The sequence below is a fragment of the Necator americanus genome, chromosome IV (genome assembly GCF_031761385.1).
Source record: "Necator americanus strain Aroian chromosome IV, whole genome shotgun sequence".
NCBI classification, from domain to species: Eukaryota; Metazoa; Nematoda; class Chromadorea; order Rhabditida; family Ancylostomatidae; genus Necator; species Necator americanus.
Window position 1 is genome coordinate 17,199,730 of NC_087374.1, and position 15,267 is coordinate 17,214,996.

A 15,267-nucleotide genomic window follows, 5' to 3' on the forward strand; every position below is an offset into this window, starting at 1 on the left:
ATTGTAAAACGCGAGGAAATGATACAAAATGAAAGGATGGGGTAGAAATCCAAGCAGAGGTTCTGAGAAAAAAAAAACAAAACTGTGAATCGGAAAGTTGTGGGAGTTCTACGGAAAAAAATCATAGCGGAGGCAATGTGGTTTAAAACAAAAATTTCCAAATTTTCCAACTCTTTTTTCTGTTTTGACTTTGTTGGTTTATCCCGCCCTTTCAAATACATATATAGCTGTGGCTCTAATTTTTTCAGCCGGCCTTTCCTAGAACTCTGAAAAATCATGAACCGACATGACTATCGTTCATTATGGGGGTCAGGGCAGGCCGTCGCTTGATAATGAAGATCTGGAGAGAGCCGTGGAAGCAAATCCGGAGGCTAACGCACGGGCGTTAGCAGAAGACCTCGGCGTACATCATACTGCAGTAGTTAGACATTTGGCGGAAATTGGCAAAGTGAAGAAGATGTCAAAGTGGGTGCCTCACGAGCTGACCGAAGAGCAGCGTCTGGCACATAACGGCACGTGTTCTAACCTTTTGATTCGGTTGAAAAATAAGCCTTTTCTTAGTGCATTATAACTGTAGATGAAAAATAGGTTCTTTACGATCATAGGAAACGTGGATTTGTGTGGGTAGATAAGGATGCTCCTCCAAACACTTCCTAAACCCGATCTTCACCCCAAAAAAGTAATGTTTACAGTTTGGTGGTGCTGTAAGGGTCTACTACGGCTTCATGCTACCAGGCCAGACAATTACAGCGGAGTCCTACTGCTATGATTTAGAGCATACGTACGAAAAGTTGCAAAAATTGTAGCCCGCAGAGGCGAACAGAGTAGGGCCGATTCTGCTGCAAGACCACACAAGGCTATATACCGCACGAATCACCCGACAAAAATTAGGCAATTTATAGGAGTTTTCCCTCACTCACCGTATTCTCCAGACCTTTCTACAACGGACTATCACTTTTTTCGAGCTCTTAATTAATTCAGACGATGTTGGAAGTGCCTTCCATAATTTTGTTGATTCCTGTAATCTCAGTTTTTATACTTAAGGCTTGCATTTATTACCCGCTCATTGGAAAAGATGTGCAGATTCTGACGTTTTTTATTTCGATTAATAAAGTTGTGTTTAAGCTGAGTTATAGCAATTTGAAGTATGCGGTCCGTACCCGAAATTAATTACGCACCAGCCTAAACAATATGAAGGTAACAGAGAGTTTTATCTCCGAAATTTAACCTTGAACAATTTAAGCTGCAATATTTGCAGGAAATTCCTGATTTGGAAATGTTTTGGCACACTTTTTTCTTCTAGTGGCTTCCCTTTGCAGCTGCGACTAATTTCAGTCGAGGACCTCATACAACATGTGATGTAACACACTTCACGTTTGGCAGAACCACTCCGACCAACGAAACCAAAAGTAGTTTTGGAAGTCCAGGATGGCCTTGTTTCCTAGGACGGTTTCGCCGACAGTTAGAAGTGGATTTGTGGCCTCTTCAGCGGAATTACAACTAATTTGACGGGAACCTCGTATGAACATCTCTTCTAAACCACTTCAGAACGCAACTACATAACGCAGCTAAGGTCATTAGGGCTCAAGGGCGTCGGAAACCCCAACAAATCTGGATTTTATGGCTGACGTGCGATCAGCTCACTGCGTTTTCTCAAAGGGATCACAAATGATCGATAGATAACGATATGTTCTTGTTATACTGCCTACCGTCGGCAAAAGCAAAGTTCACAGAAGGAAAATTTTTGAAGCAGGAGATGTTAACAGGGAAAGGCAAAAACGACCAAACAAAAAGCAAAACGACATCACTAGCATGCATTTGGTGTGCTGACCGCTCTAATATGTGGATCTGGCCCGAAATCCTCTTAAAAGCACATGCCTACGGCAAAACGTTTCATGGAGTCACTTAAATGGGGGCTTAAGATGGTGATCTTAAAGGACCACCGCTCAAGAAAAACACCGTGTGCTGTGGACACACGCTTAAAGTACTAGAAACCAGTCTAAGTGCTTGATAAGCTTGTGAACACCGGCGCATAAGGACTGGTTTTCGCGCTTAACTTTAATTACCATCATTTATAGGTCTAATTTCATCGTAGATCAACGAGATTGGGTGGCTACCCAAGGACTGCCTCAGCCTGCCTTTTCTTTTTCTCTTTTTGAAGGTTGACTATTAAATTTCATTAAAAATTTAGAAAGAAATTGTTATGTAGAATTTCTGTTTAAATTTTTCCTCTTTTGTTTCCATTTGTTTCTTTAATTTGCTGCAGGAGAATTGTCGGAAGCCTAAGCATAAACAAATAAAAATGATACGCGGACTATGGAAACCTTAAAGATTGTCAAAGTATATTGCTTATCATATGTTACTCTTGTTCGAGGGAATTAAAGTTTACCATCCTTAGCAGTGGACTAATTAGCGAATTGTCTATAGACTGTAAAAAGTGCTAATAAAAAGTTAGTTTTAAGGTAAAGGAGGAATAAAGGGCTTTCCAGAATAGGAGAATCAACACAGATGGAAAATTTCAACCGACGTCCAGGTGAGGTATTGGTGCACTGAGGAAATTGACGCCTAAGAGCGCGCATGGGGAGAAAGACATTGAAAATATGAGAATACGAGAGCACTGCAGTATGAAAGTACACAGAAAGAGCTCAAGGATTATCCGATAAGATCAAACGCATCGGATATGATGGAGACTATAGACGTAGTTGTTGATCCTAGTATTCTTGTAAATAAACTAGAAAAACAAGAGTCACATAAACTTTTGACTTCCTTTCGCGCGTAAAAAATGTGTACTTCCACGAAAAAGTCAAAGTTTTACTTAGCGCTTAAATTTCTTACATTCGTGGCAACTAACTTTCAAAAACTTTTTTTTCTACAGAACCAACAGCAGCTTCTTTTAGCGGGACCTGTTTACTGAAAGTCCAAGATTTATAAGAAATTTCTGAAAGACACTTTGGGATAGCTAATGGAAATACTAGCAGCACATCTACGGATCAGTGATTCCAGTCTTTAACATTAGTGGGACTAGAAAAGTAGGGATGGGAGAGGATTGGGAGGAAGTGTGTGAATAAGTAACTTTTACATGAATTGTTGGAACAACGAGAACTTCTAAGGAAACACTTCTCTAAATAAGTAGAAGATAATAGAAATTTCATCTCTGGCGGAATACGTAAATGCAAACAGTGGTGCTATTCTTCTCAAAGAGTAAACTATACAGTTCTTTTCAGTCCAGATTTCCAGAGCTGGATAATCTACACACACTTCTGGCTTTCCACAATATTCTCAAAAGAACTGTAAAATCAGAGGATCACGTGAAAACGAATGGCCAAACACTTGGGAACGGGAAATATGAGTTTGATTAAATTATTTCGTGATGTTAATATAACCCGGGTTTGCTACACTTACTATTTATTGATAAGTTTCTATTATTACCTTTGATTTTATTATTTCTTCCCTTCTTACTCGTTCTATTGCTTTTATTCCTTTCTTATTCTTCAAATATCATTATAAACAAGTCTTCACTCAATGGAAAGTATATTCACCTGAACTACTTAAAATTTTATGACAGTAAACATTACCAATGACAATTCTCAATTTTTTTCTCACTTTCTCTCTTTTGTTGATAAAACAAGAGTTCAACATGCAAATATGCCTATGGAATAGTACTATTCAGACGGAAAAACGGCTTGTATCCACTAGTACCATTACGAATTGCTGCCTTGTAAAATTCGAAAAGTTTTGACATGTGACGTCCTTGACAGCGGAGGTGAAATATGTTATTACCTTCCCCAAGAAGCAATTATCTACCGTAGGACATCAACTGTCAGGGAGAATTCGTGAGCAAATAAGCGTGGTTCACCAGAAACTGCTGCGGGAAACCTCGGAGTTGGAATATTTTGGGGAAGCTCGGGAGGCGAGCAGATGTTTCATGTAATTTTTTTTTGCGATAACTGCGCCATAACTCGAAACAAGAACATGTATGTGGACGTAATCAACGTTTCGACGTCAGTTCTCAGTCCTTCGCATTCCGAAAACGGAAGTCGAGAACGGAAGTATTCCTACGACCACAGGATTTACGTCGATAAAATGTTTCATCTATGCTGTGCGTCGCAAACCTGATAAATAAATAATAAATAAAGTCAATCAACCACCATAAACTCTTCAACATCACAAGAACATCAGCCCAGCGGACGAGCGAATCCTTTTTGGACGAGCGCGGCACACAGAGGGTGGCCATTAAAAGCGGACTTTTGATGCAGTATATATATATATATATATATATATATATATATATACTGTAACAAAACTTTGTGGTAATCAAAACAAAAAAGAGACTGCGGAAGGAATTGGTAGTACAGAATGAAAGGAGGAGAGGTAGCAGGGACTGAAGGAAATAATGAAGTAGTTTTCGATATTCTCGAGAAAATGGCGAAAGAAATACATTGAAACGCTACAAGGGCGCAGTAAAACAACTATAAATTTGATGCCTAAAGGGCATACTGAAAATGAGCTGCGAATAGTAACGCCGTTTCGCTGCACAACAACATCCGCGGCTTTGGATACCACAACAAGACGCAATTTTCGAGGCCCAACTATTTGCATCGCTATCCTTTGACATTGGGGAATCAGTGGTTCGGAACATTTTTCTTCTGCAACTAGAAAATTTTGCTAAAATTTTTGCTTGACATAATCTTGCCCCTTATGAGGAAGCTTACAATGACTGTAAAAAGGATCACTGAAAGATCAACCAATTAAAAGTAAAACATCGGTACAAAAACAGGCAAATCTGAGGGAGAGACCGGAAGCAAACGGAGGTTTAGAACTAAACAATAATAGTAATATTCAACCATTCGTTTAAGAAATTAAATTTTTTCTCTATTCACCTCACCAAATTATTTGTCCATCAATTTCGATTTTGTCACGTTACCTATATATGTCAATAACTGTTTAGCTACTTAGCAGCTCTGTTAAATGTCCGAATCAGAGCTCTTGAAACCCATTTTGAAAAGCTCATTTCATGAAAAAGAAGATGATCTCACAAAAAATGATTGACCTGTTTAAAGGAGGTGAGTAACGAGTAACGAGTGGTAAGGGAAAACAAACGAGCAAAAAAAAACTCGAACAGTGATCTGAGAAAATGAAGATTTTGAAAAAGAAGTTCACGATCTGAGCATGATTCAAGAAAAATTCTGAATCCTAAACACCCAACACTAGGAGGAATAAATAAAATGTTTTCCAGAATGTGAAGGAAAAAGTGCGATCATTCTGCCACCATTTCGCATCGAGAATTGGTGAAATACGCACAACGAAACGATGAATCGAATCGTGTCGTCACGGTGGCGGGGATATTAATACCTGGTTGAATGGCACGGAGCTCGCGACATTTTCCGGCGCCGAAAGGTCAAAGGTGACTGTTCTGGACCGGAATGGCGCACGTACTCCATACAGACCCATTACACTGGTAACAGCTTATGCAAGTGACGCCAGAAGAATGTAGTTAAATCCCGAGTCCAAGGAACAATAAACCACGGATAAGCAATGTCTGAATCGACTTTTGAAGCGTGACACAGCGGCAGAGGAATCGTCACGACGTGACCGGTCTATTCTAGGGCAAGCAACAAGCATGGTCGGATGGAGTTCAAACGGGTTGTTCTGAGGTTTTGGTGACACAGGTTGTTTTGAGGTTCTGTGTTTCCGGCTGGCAATGAACCAAAGGAAAAGATCGATTTTCTTCCCCCTTTTTGGAACGGCAGGCATCCTTAACAGAAGTTTCTTTTTCTTGCTTTTTCCCTCAAAGACGGGGTGATTAAAGGTTCTAGTGCAAAAATATGAGGACACTCCCCTATGTGGACTATGTGCAAAGGGTGGTGAATAAATTGATATAGAATAAGTAAACTTCTGGAACGAAATCCTTGAAAATTACGAAGATCTAAGAAACGAATTAAAGTTAAACTCATTAAAATAGCTAAATAAAACCTGTACTGAATTAGAAGATCGAAAACATGAAAACATGTGCCTAAAAGTGTGAAGAAAAAGCTGAGTTGAAAATATTGTGAATCAACATTTGTTTGAAATTGCTTTGGTTAAAAAAACGATTCGGAATCATTGGTTCACTTTTTTCGCAATTTACAACGCATGCTGATTGCTTTCAAAGAAAACGCCCTCCAAACGACTCGCTCGTGGCAGCAAAATTTCTCCCCCAGATGAGTAACAAAAAGAAAAAACTTTGAAGCTAGGGAATCCCCTAATTGGGATGGCTAAGGGCACTCTCAAAACTCACTCGCACTTTTTCTTGTTTTCAAATGATTCTCTGAATTTAGAACAGAAATGATCTTCTTTCACAAGATTCGGTTGGGAAAATTAATCAAACGTCAACACACTTACTGAAGTCGCAATTACTTACATAGATTTAATAGTTACTTACATTTAAAACTTCACATGGCGAAGTGACTCTTCAGGCACCGGTTGCGAGGAAAATTTGAGTAAATCAGTTCTTCTCCATCACTCTTGGAACAGTGGTTGATTTGTTAGTTTAGTTATTTACTAACGTGGAAATGGTTATAACACCTCATAAAAATTTACACAGTACTCATACCGTAGTATTTACATAAAACAGTTGTTTTCATAGGTAAGAACAGAAATTCGCCCTGGTGAAGAGTCACTAAGATCCTTCGATATTCATGCGGCACGACATAACGAACTCAAACCCTAGACTAAACTGACAAACGATACGGTAGTCACACTTTCGCTATGACTCCCGAGAAATCATCGAAGCGTAAACAGTGTACGAAAGAAGGACAGATAAAATCAACACGACAGACATTGAATCTTACCGAGGCGAAAATGCTCGTTCTTCCGGAAAATTCGAAACAATCGTCCTAGCACGTTTTTTTAGCAGTAAACAGAAAAACTTTCTGGCACACCTGAGGAATTTCAGTAATGCCATTTGTTTATTGAAGAAGAAAATAAAGTTCTCTGGGCCGACGAAAAAGTACGAGAAACAAACTATTACATGAAAGTTTAATTTTTTTTTTCAAATACCAGAGACTTTAAGAAGCCCAAGTATTACTGTGATAATCGAAAGCCCTTATAGAACGTTTATCACTAAAAATTTCAAACAATCGTCTTTGAATAAAGAAAAAGGAGATTGAAAAAAATCATGATGTAAAAAGTGACCCACCGTTGAGTCACGCAGACGCCAACGTGTTATTTAAAGGCATCACCCAACGAATCTGGAGTGGTACGGATTTCCGGTGGAGTATTCGTATACGGGGTCTTAGATTATGGGGAGGAGGATGATTCCGTTCATTTCTTCCTAAGTGTTCTGGAAAACGGCCCGGAAGATATGGCTTCGAGCGTTCCGGGGCAGTATTTCCTACAAGGAGTTCGATTGGAGCGCGCCAACCCTGAGCAGCACCGCATCTTCCGAGCCGTTTTTTACGGCAATTAGGAAGAAGTGGACAGAATCACCCCCCTCTCCATAATCTACTATCCCGTATACGAATACTCCACCTGAAATTCGTACCACCTCAGATTCGTGGGGTGATGCCTTTAAGGGATGAAAGAAATCAACGAACAACTCCACAACTACATTCATTATAAGCTCTACCTTTTTTGCGCAAGTTCCGTCTACTGAGGGAAATCCGAATAATTGGAGCATAGATGCTTGAAGGCAGCATACCATAAAACTGACGACATGACACGATCGCGGACGCGGGCGCTTATGTGTGCCCGAAAATATGACAAGTTAACTTCAACATGAACGATAACGAGAACGAAAATCCGATCGACAGGGTATTTTCCCACGTCATTTTCGGGACAACTGTGGCTAACTGAGCGTGCACACACATATATTCGTGATTCACACGTCTAACCTTATCTTTTCGTGGAACGATCTCAACACCATCAATTTCGCGTGCCTTTCTCTCCCAGATGAAAACAGAAAGAAAAATTTGAAACTAGGAAAAGCCCCTATTTCAAAGGAACCTCGTAAATTATCTTCCAAGAAACATAAATAAAAACATATATGAATATAATGCAACTATATAAATGCACATAAGTATAATTTAGTATAAATAAATATAAATTGTACCCTGCTATGGTCACGCTCGAAATTTCTATTCCTTTTCATAACTTAAGCCCTCCATTATAAACCACAAAATTATCTAGTCTAACCTAACTTAAACCTAAACTAACCTCCTCTGCCTTGCTACGATTTAGGAGTTTTCATGTCAACATGATTTTTCTGAATTCTTAGGTATTCAACAAAAAACACTGTGGACCTACAGGAGCAGATTTTTTACAAACAACGAACGAACAATACTACTTTCAAGAGCTCCAGGTTTAAAATTCACATAGGTGAGCAAGGTTTTAAAATTCACATAGGTGAGCAAACCTTGCTATACCTTGCTATATCCTGTTTTTTTTTTTTTAAATTCACATAGGTGAGCAAACCTTGCTCACTTATGTGAATTTAAAAAAAAAAACAGGATCCGGTTGCAACCAAAAACACTTTCTCATCATCATGAAAGCACGATGGCACGCTTGTTTTCATTTACTGTAGGTGGATTTCAATCCGGTGCTGTCTTTCCTGCATTAAGTAGAGAGCAGTGGAGTTCAGCTGCTGTTGCTGCTCCATTGTTTTCTGAAACTTTTGTACCAATGCCCTGGTGCAATGATTGGTTCTCGGGAATGAAAGTTAAGGGCGGTGTACAACGCAATTGACCATGTTAGGATCCCACACGCGGTTAGGTAGGAGTGCAGTTTGCGAATGTGTAAACACGCTCAATTTCGCTTTGTAATCCAGAAAAAAAACAGCTTTGGTTGCACCCGTGCCCCAATGATGCAACTTATTGCGGGTATCAGACCAATGGCAGTCCGTAACGTGTCTTCGGCTGTGTAGGTTGGGGAGCTTGCGCTGCCTATTTACGCTATATTAGTTGGATCGTGGTGGACGACGGAATAGCAGGCGTTCCAAGCGTAACGAGTTGCATCGTAGGGGGAAACTGGTGCAGGTAGCACTGCTTCTCACACCTCCTTTCCGCACCACTCGGCGAAATTGGGCTCGATCACACCGAGTATTTACTGCTATCTATTCGTGAGAAGATTCCAGCACCATCAATTTCGTGATATACTGTTTTTCAGAAAAAAATGGTTTTTTTCTGACTAAGCATTTTGGATTCGCGCTTTCCCCAAAGCAGGCCCACATGAAAATCGCAGTGCAAATCCTTTTACTTCGATGCGCCGACCACGAAAACAAATTCAAACAGATGCAAATGCGACAAATACGAGGCGGTGTCAGTTGGAGAGGTGAACGCACGGAAGTTCTCGCATGTTTGATAGTTCCCGAGGAGTGGAATTTTGAAAATTGCGAGATTTTTCTGGCGATAAATAGCAGTACATATACAGTATATGTAGCAGTACATATACATATATCATGTATACGCTCTCGAAAATTTACTCTCCTGTATAGACCTGCTCGAGAATATTTCCAATTTTCAGTTCCACCTTCCAATTAAAAAATTGAGAGAAAAAAAAACCGAATTGTCATTGAAAAGGACTTCTATTCATTAAAAACTTGATTAGAAGGAACGGACTTGGACGACAAATATGTAGATCAATGCAGTATCAATAGAAATTTTCCTTATTAGCCAAGGATTCGGAAGCGCTGTAATGAAAGACTTTCTCTAAAAATCTGCGACCCCACACATGTTGCGGGACTTTTTCGGAACCTGATAGCAGTCCTAAATTGTGGTTTTACAAATCCCAAGAGACTACGCACGAGGATTTCTGCGAAAAAGTCATTTTCGAAAAGCGGAAAATGTTTGTAAAAAAAATAGCTTGAACAAGTAGGTGAAAATCTGAGCACTGCACTGGGATTTTTGCAAATAACTTCGAGAAATATCCTTACTTATTTTAAAGCTTTCCGAAAGAACGAACGCTCCTGGTAAAAGTATTTTACGATAGTTGTCCTAGAAATTGTATAATACATTCCCTCCATGCCTATTATAAACAAACCTCACGATCAATTCCGTGCACCGACTTTGACATGATGTCAGAATTTTCGGAAACTACTCAAAATTGGCCAGAGCCACTCAACACCTCGTGGGTAGCCCTTGACGATGATCTCAATGTCCTCGGAATTTCGCTACGTCTACTTGGAAGAATGAAAAAAGAAGAGAGAGGAGACAGGCTAGAATCATGCTAACAATTCTGCAGTAGACACAGAAGCATATAGATATAAGGAACTCTTAAAATTCGTTACATTTTATTTCTGATCCATGGCGATGTAAAGAACAGCGATTTCCATCAAAGCAAATTGAATGTACTGGTTCTCTCTAAGCGATTCCTCTGCTTGAAAAATTGAAAATCAAACGCAATGAATGAACAATTTTAGAAGTAGTTTTTCAGTTTTAAAAAGAGTCGAGAAGAACTGGAGAGACTGGGTTGCCACCTCAGTGGGAAAGAATATTTAATTTTTTGTGCTCCTACCTGGAACTAAGTTTTTTTACTCACTGTGATACAAAAACTTGTTATTTTCGCCAGAGCGAGAACATTTCTGGGTTGTCAAAGTGTACGGAATTAAATGTCAGATACTCTCTACGATCCCACATCTGCAGTTACTCAAAAACACGTACGTGTTACCTTCAGCTATGATTTTTCGAAGGAAGTCTGCAAAAATTAGTTGTAGAAATGGTATCTTTGTGTGCAATTGCGGCGGGGTTACGAGTGAGTACTGCATTGATTATTTCTTGGTATAAACCTCAAAAAAGTTTTTTTTATGCGAATGAGACCAGTCTTTCCTCCAGCAAAAGATCTCTGGCTTTACATAAAATTCAGGGGGAAATTCTTGTCTTCGAACAGAACTTCTGCTAGCATCTCTAGAAGGATCAAAACGCCCCGTACAGCCCTGCGAAATAGTTTTTTCCCCGAAATCAAAAACGAATGTAAACTGCAATTATTTTCGCTACAGAGATCTCCTTTTTAGGACTTCAGCTTAAGAAAACTACGAAAAGCCTTGTACTTCTTTGAAACCCTTTAATCGAAGCATCGAAGAACTTCCGAAAGTCTTCTTAAATTCTCAAGCGTCCTTCAGATGCACTAACAAAGAAAGGCTAATTCCTCACACTACTTTTCTTGCAACCATGAGGACTTTCATGTAGCCGCGAGGCTCCCCATCCACAATCTCAAGAGAAAAATTAGAGAAAAAGAAATGAGGTACTGTGATTCAGGGCACCTCCAAGTTTCTTTCATTTTTTTAGCTTCAAAAATAATAAAGGAGACGCTGATAAAAACTTGTACTCGTATTTAATGAATTCTTGAATATAACAGGAATCAATGGTGATTATTTTGTCAATTTCAAAGCACAGCCGAAATGTTTTTAGTACAAATGTACGTGCTACTCGGATTTCCCTTAACAATCTTCACCCGAGACCATTGAACAATTATTTTGCTTGTGAAAAAAGGTGGAAAACGAACAAGTAGTTCACAATGCGTGCAAAGTGTAAGAAAACTTTCTGGGATCCAGCCAATATCTAACCCCTTCGCTAAAAAGATACATAATAAAATTCAAACTACCATGGTTATTAGAAATATCACTGCCTCCTTTTGATTTTAGTGATCAGTTCGATCCAATCCTATTCATTTTTAATCTACTATTTAATCAATCCTTCAAAAAGTTCCCCAATTGCTCTTTTGATTTGATTTCTTCCAGATTCTCTTTAAAGCAGCATTTTGATTCAATGTACAAAGCTATTTCTGGCCAACTGAATACATAGTTGTAAATACAATATCTACAAATATTCAGCAAAAGATAGAAAATACGACGAATGCTTTTGACACGAGGAACGCGACCTTCTGCAATTTTCCTGGTCATTCTTCCAGTGGATCCAAAAAAAAGTCAACAAAGTCACCAGTTAATATCACAAACAAGAAACTGAAAATCTATGTCAAACTCATCTTTGCGTATTTTTTTCATCCGGTTAACGTTTCTATACGACTCTAATTCAAATATTGAGACAAATGAATAGATGAATGAATGAGTGAGTGAATGAATGAATGGATGAACGAATGAATGAATCAAGTGGATTAACCAAACGTAATATTAGTTCCTGGAATCATATTTTGGAGATTTCTCTAGTTCTTCTCTTTGCCGTTCCTTCAGTGATAGTTTTTTTTAGAATAAATCCAAGAGTAATTCGGTTTTTAGCTCTGAAAAAGAGAAACGGAAATCTCCATAATAGGGTTGTACTGCCCTTCAAACGCAAAAACTTGCAATGGTGTCGATTTCTCAAAGACCGATAAGAAGAGGACAAAAGAAAACTTTAAAAAATTTGTTTTCCAATAATTTCCTACTTCCACACCAATCAAAAAACGCTAAGATATCGAGTTTTCCTAACGGTTTCTTTCCACGGCAGTCAATGTGTAAACTGACAGTAGCTTTAGTCCCAAGCCAACAGAATCAACAATCCATCAGATCGAGGTTATTGAGTGTTCGGCCAATGTGTTATTGAGTATGTTGCTGATTGGAATATCTTTGTTAGTTGAAAAATAGAAATATCAGAAAAGCTGGAAACAAAATTATGACGACCTAATGAAATGTAAGTTTTACAAATTTGCCAGGGCAGTTCAACGCATCGAAAAATTCCGGACACCTCTTTCACAACTCTGAACCTATAACAATTTTATTGTTCCACATCAAAATGAATCGTTTATACACAGCTACGCGTGGAAAATTCTGACCATAGAACTGTGTCGAGCGATATGTGGTGGTGGATAAAGTTTAAACCACTCATTCGCTCGTCACATAAACACAGCGCAACGAGTCTGTGATTTACCACCTCGGCATTTCGATTGGATCGGCCAAAGTAACGCTTTGAAGCGTTTGCAAACTGCACAAATAAGAAATAAAAGGAAAGGAAACGTGACTGGGAAAAACTTAGCAGAACATTGCAACTTTTTGTTGCTCATGGTTTTGATTCTGTTCTGCGAAGGTGAGAGCAACTTCATATCTAAGTTTAAAGAAGAAAATGCAAGATAAATGCATACGTTCGACTTCACAACTTGCAGGGTTTTTCGTTCTGTAAAGTTGTTGACAGAAGTGGAAATAATAGTGCTACGAAGGTAAGAAGCAGGATCTTATTGATTTAATCTGCTCTCGTTTTCCTTAGATCACCCGTGCGACTATTATTTTTTTGCGATTTTTTATTAGAAAGCGCAAGTTTAAATCTTACCTGGCGAAGCATTTTCCAAACCTTTAATTTTAAACGAAATTTCACTCTGTGATGACTTGTTAGTATAAACAATCGTTTACCGAAAACGAACATCTTCCTTCGCACATTCAAGAATAAGTACGGATAACGAAAAAATGCTGTAGGCAAATTTCTTCGCTTTCATCGTTCTTTTGATTTACTTCTTTTTTATTTCTTTACTTTAACATTTATGCTAAATGAAGTGCATGAAAATAGTTTTAAAGTCGATCCAGAAAAACGTTTAGCGTAGGACGCACCAAAACCTAATGATACGACGCGAACAGCCCTATGCACGGAAATCTCCGCAGTTTTGAGATATTCCAAAGTTGGCTTAGAAAAGTGGCTTGGAAAGTCTGTCCCAAAACAAATGAAAATCCCTTGCGGTCACATTAACTCTTGCTGTTGCACAGACAAATCATGCAATTGCAGAAGACGAAAAAATAAAAAGAAAGCTCTTAAGAAGAAGAAGAATAGCTATGGTCCACAACATTGCAATAAATCTCTCACTATCTTATGGATGACTGTTTGAGAAAATGTAAAAAAGAAAATGATGATGAAGATAAGAGGAGACGGACTCAGAATAAGTTTATCTAGTTCATCACTAAAACATTCGGACAAAAGAAAAGAAGACCTGTGGAAGCAAGATAACAGGAAGATAAACATCACTAATTTGCACCAATCCCGACAAAAAAGCACCCAAAACCACAGCGTTTCCAGCGGATAAATGTGCGTGGGCGACCCGACCACTAACGCCTAAGACGATGGCTATTAGCGCCAAGCAAAGGATATTTAATGGATACGTAAATTGGGGCAAAATAACATAACTTCCAATAATAACATAACAATGTTTCACAGGAAACAAAAACAAAGCAACTCAAAATAAAGACTCACTAGCTTTGTAGTCGAGGAAATAGTCGTTGTATGCGTCCTCGTCAGCCATCCTGAAAGGTAAGCGATCGATATCCATCAGAACCATACGACAAATAACACTGGATTTGTTCAAAAGCCAAGAAGGAACCAGTTCTCAACGAGACCGCTGCTACAGTAGAGGAGCAAAAAGTGAAATGCAACGGATGCGTGAAGGATTCATCATTTCAGAAAAAAAACCAATCAATCAATACATCGAAAGATCTCGTCTGAGCAGAGTATTTCCATCCAGGAACAAAACTTGCATATCTTTAGATTATTTCTGTAGAAAGTGTATGAAGAGAATCGCAGATTTACGGGCAGAGAAAATTATTCACTTACGTAAAAAAAAGCAATAATGTTGTTCCGCATAGGACAACTCGTCCACAGCAACTTTAATTACGATTGTGTTAATAAAGATTAATGGATTTGAAGAAAATAGGTACATAATGCAAAATAAAGGCAGTTACGAGAGCAAAAGGACGAAAGGAAACTTAGAGATAAGTGAGATAGAAAGAAATTTTTAAAAATATTTGTAGATACATTTCCAAAAACACTGGTATAAAAAAGGAGTGGATGTGGACCAAACGGGAGATATGGAAGGAAGCGGAAGTTTACCCTTTTTTAGTTCTAGATACTGCAGTCATAAGAATAGTTATTTTGGATGAGTGGAGTGGAATGAAATGAAAAGGAGGGGAATGAATGAATGAATTGTGCGACAATAATCTAAACTCCCAAATAATGTTATTTAGAACTGGAGATTGCATGTAAATCCCCTTCCACTTCAAAAACCTCAATCGAAACCATGTAGAACAGGTGTTCTTCACTAAGTTGCCACAATCATAAATATTATCCAGTTACGAGAAGTCCCGTTAAATGTAGTCATTGAAGAGTCAAGAATCAAAGGATGAATTTTATCATATGAGAAACAGCAGAGAGGAGAGGAATTACTTTTGCATCCATGCCAACAAGAAATAACACTATATAAAATTGAAGATGAAAATACGCAAATGACGCGGAAAAAAAGAGATGCAGTATGATACCATCACTGCCAAGCTACGAAAGTATTTCAGAGAAAATAAAACTAAGCAAATCCATTAGAAGAGAAATAAAC

At 38.6% G+C, this 15,267-nt stretch overlaps 1 protein-coding gene across 1 annotated transcript; it reads left to right on the forward strand.

Annotated features, from left to right (window-relative positions):
- Nucleotides 1-286: 286 nt before the first annotated feature.
- Nucleotides 287-571, forward strand: RB195_001630 (uncharacterized protein; the record flags this gene model as incomplete). Its single annotated transcript, XM_064198513.1, has 1 exon — nucleotides 287-571. One exon carries the CDS (start codon nucleotides 287-289, stop codon nucleotides 569-571), a length of 285 nt encoding a protein of 94 aa, XP_064054394.1.
- Between the last annotated feature and the right edge of the window lie 14,696 nt (nucleotides 572-15,267).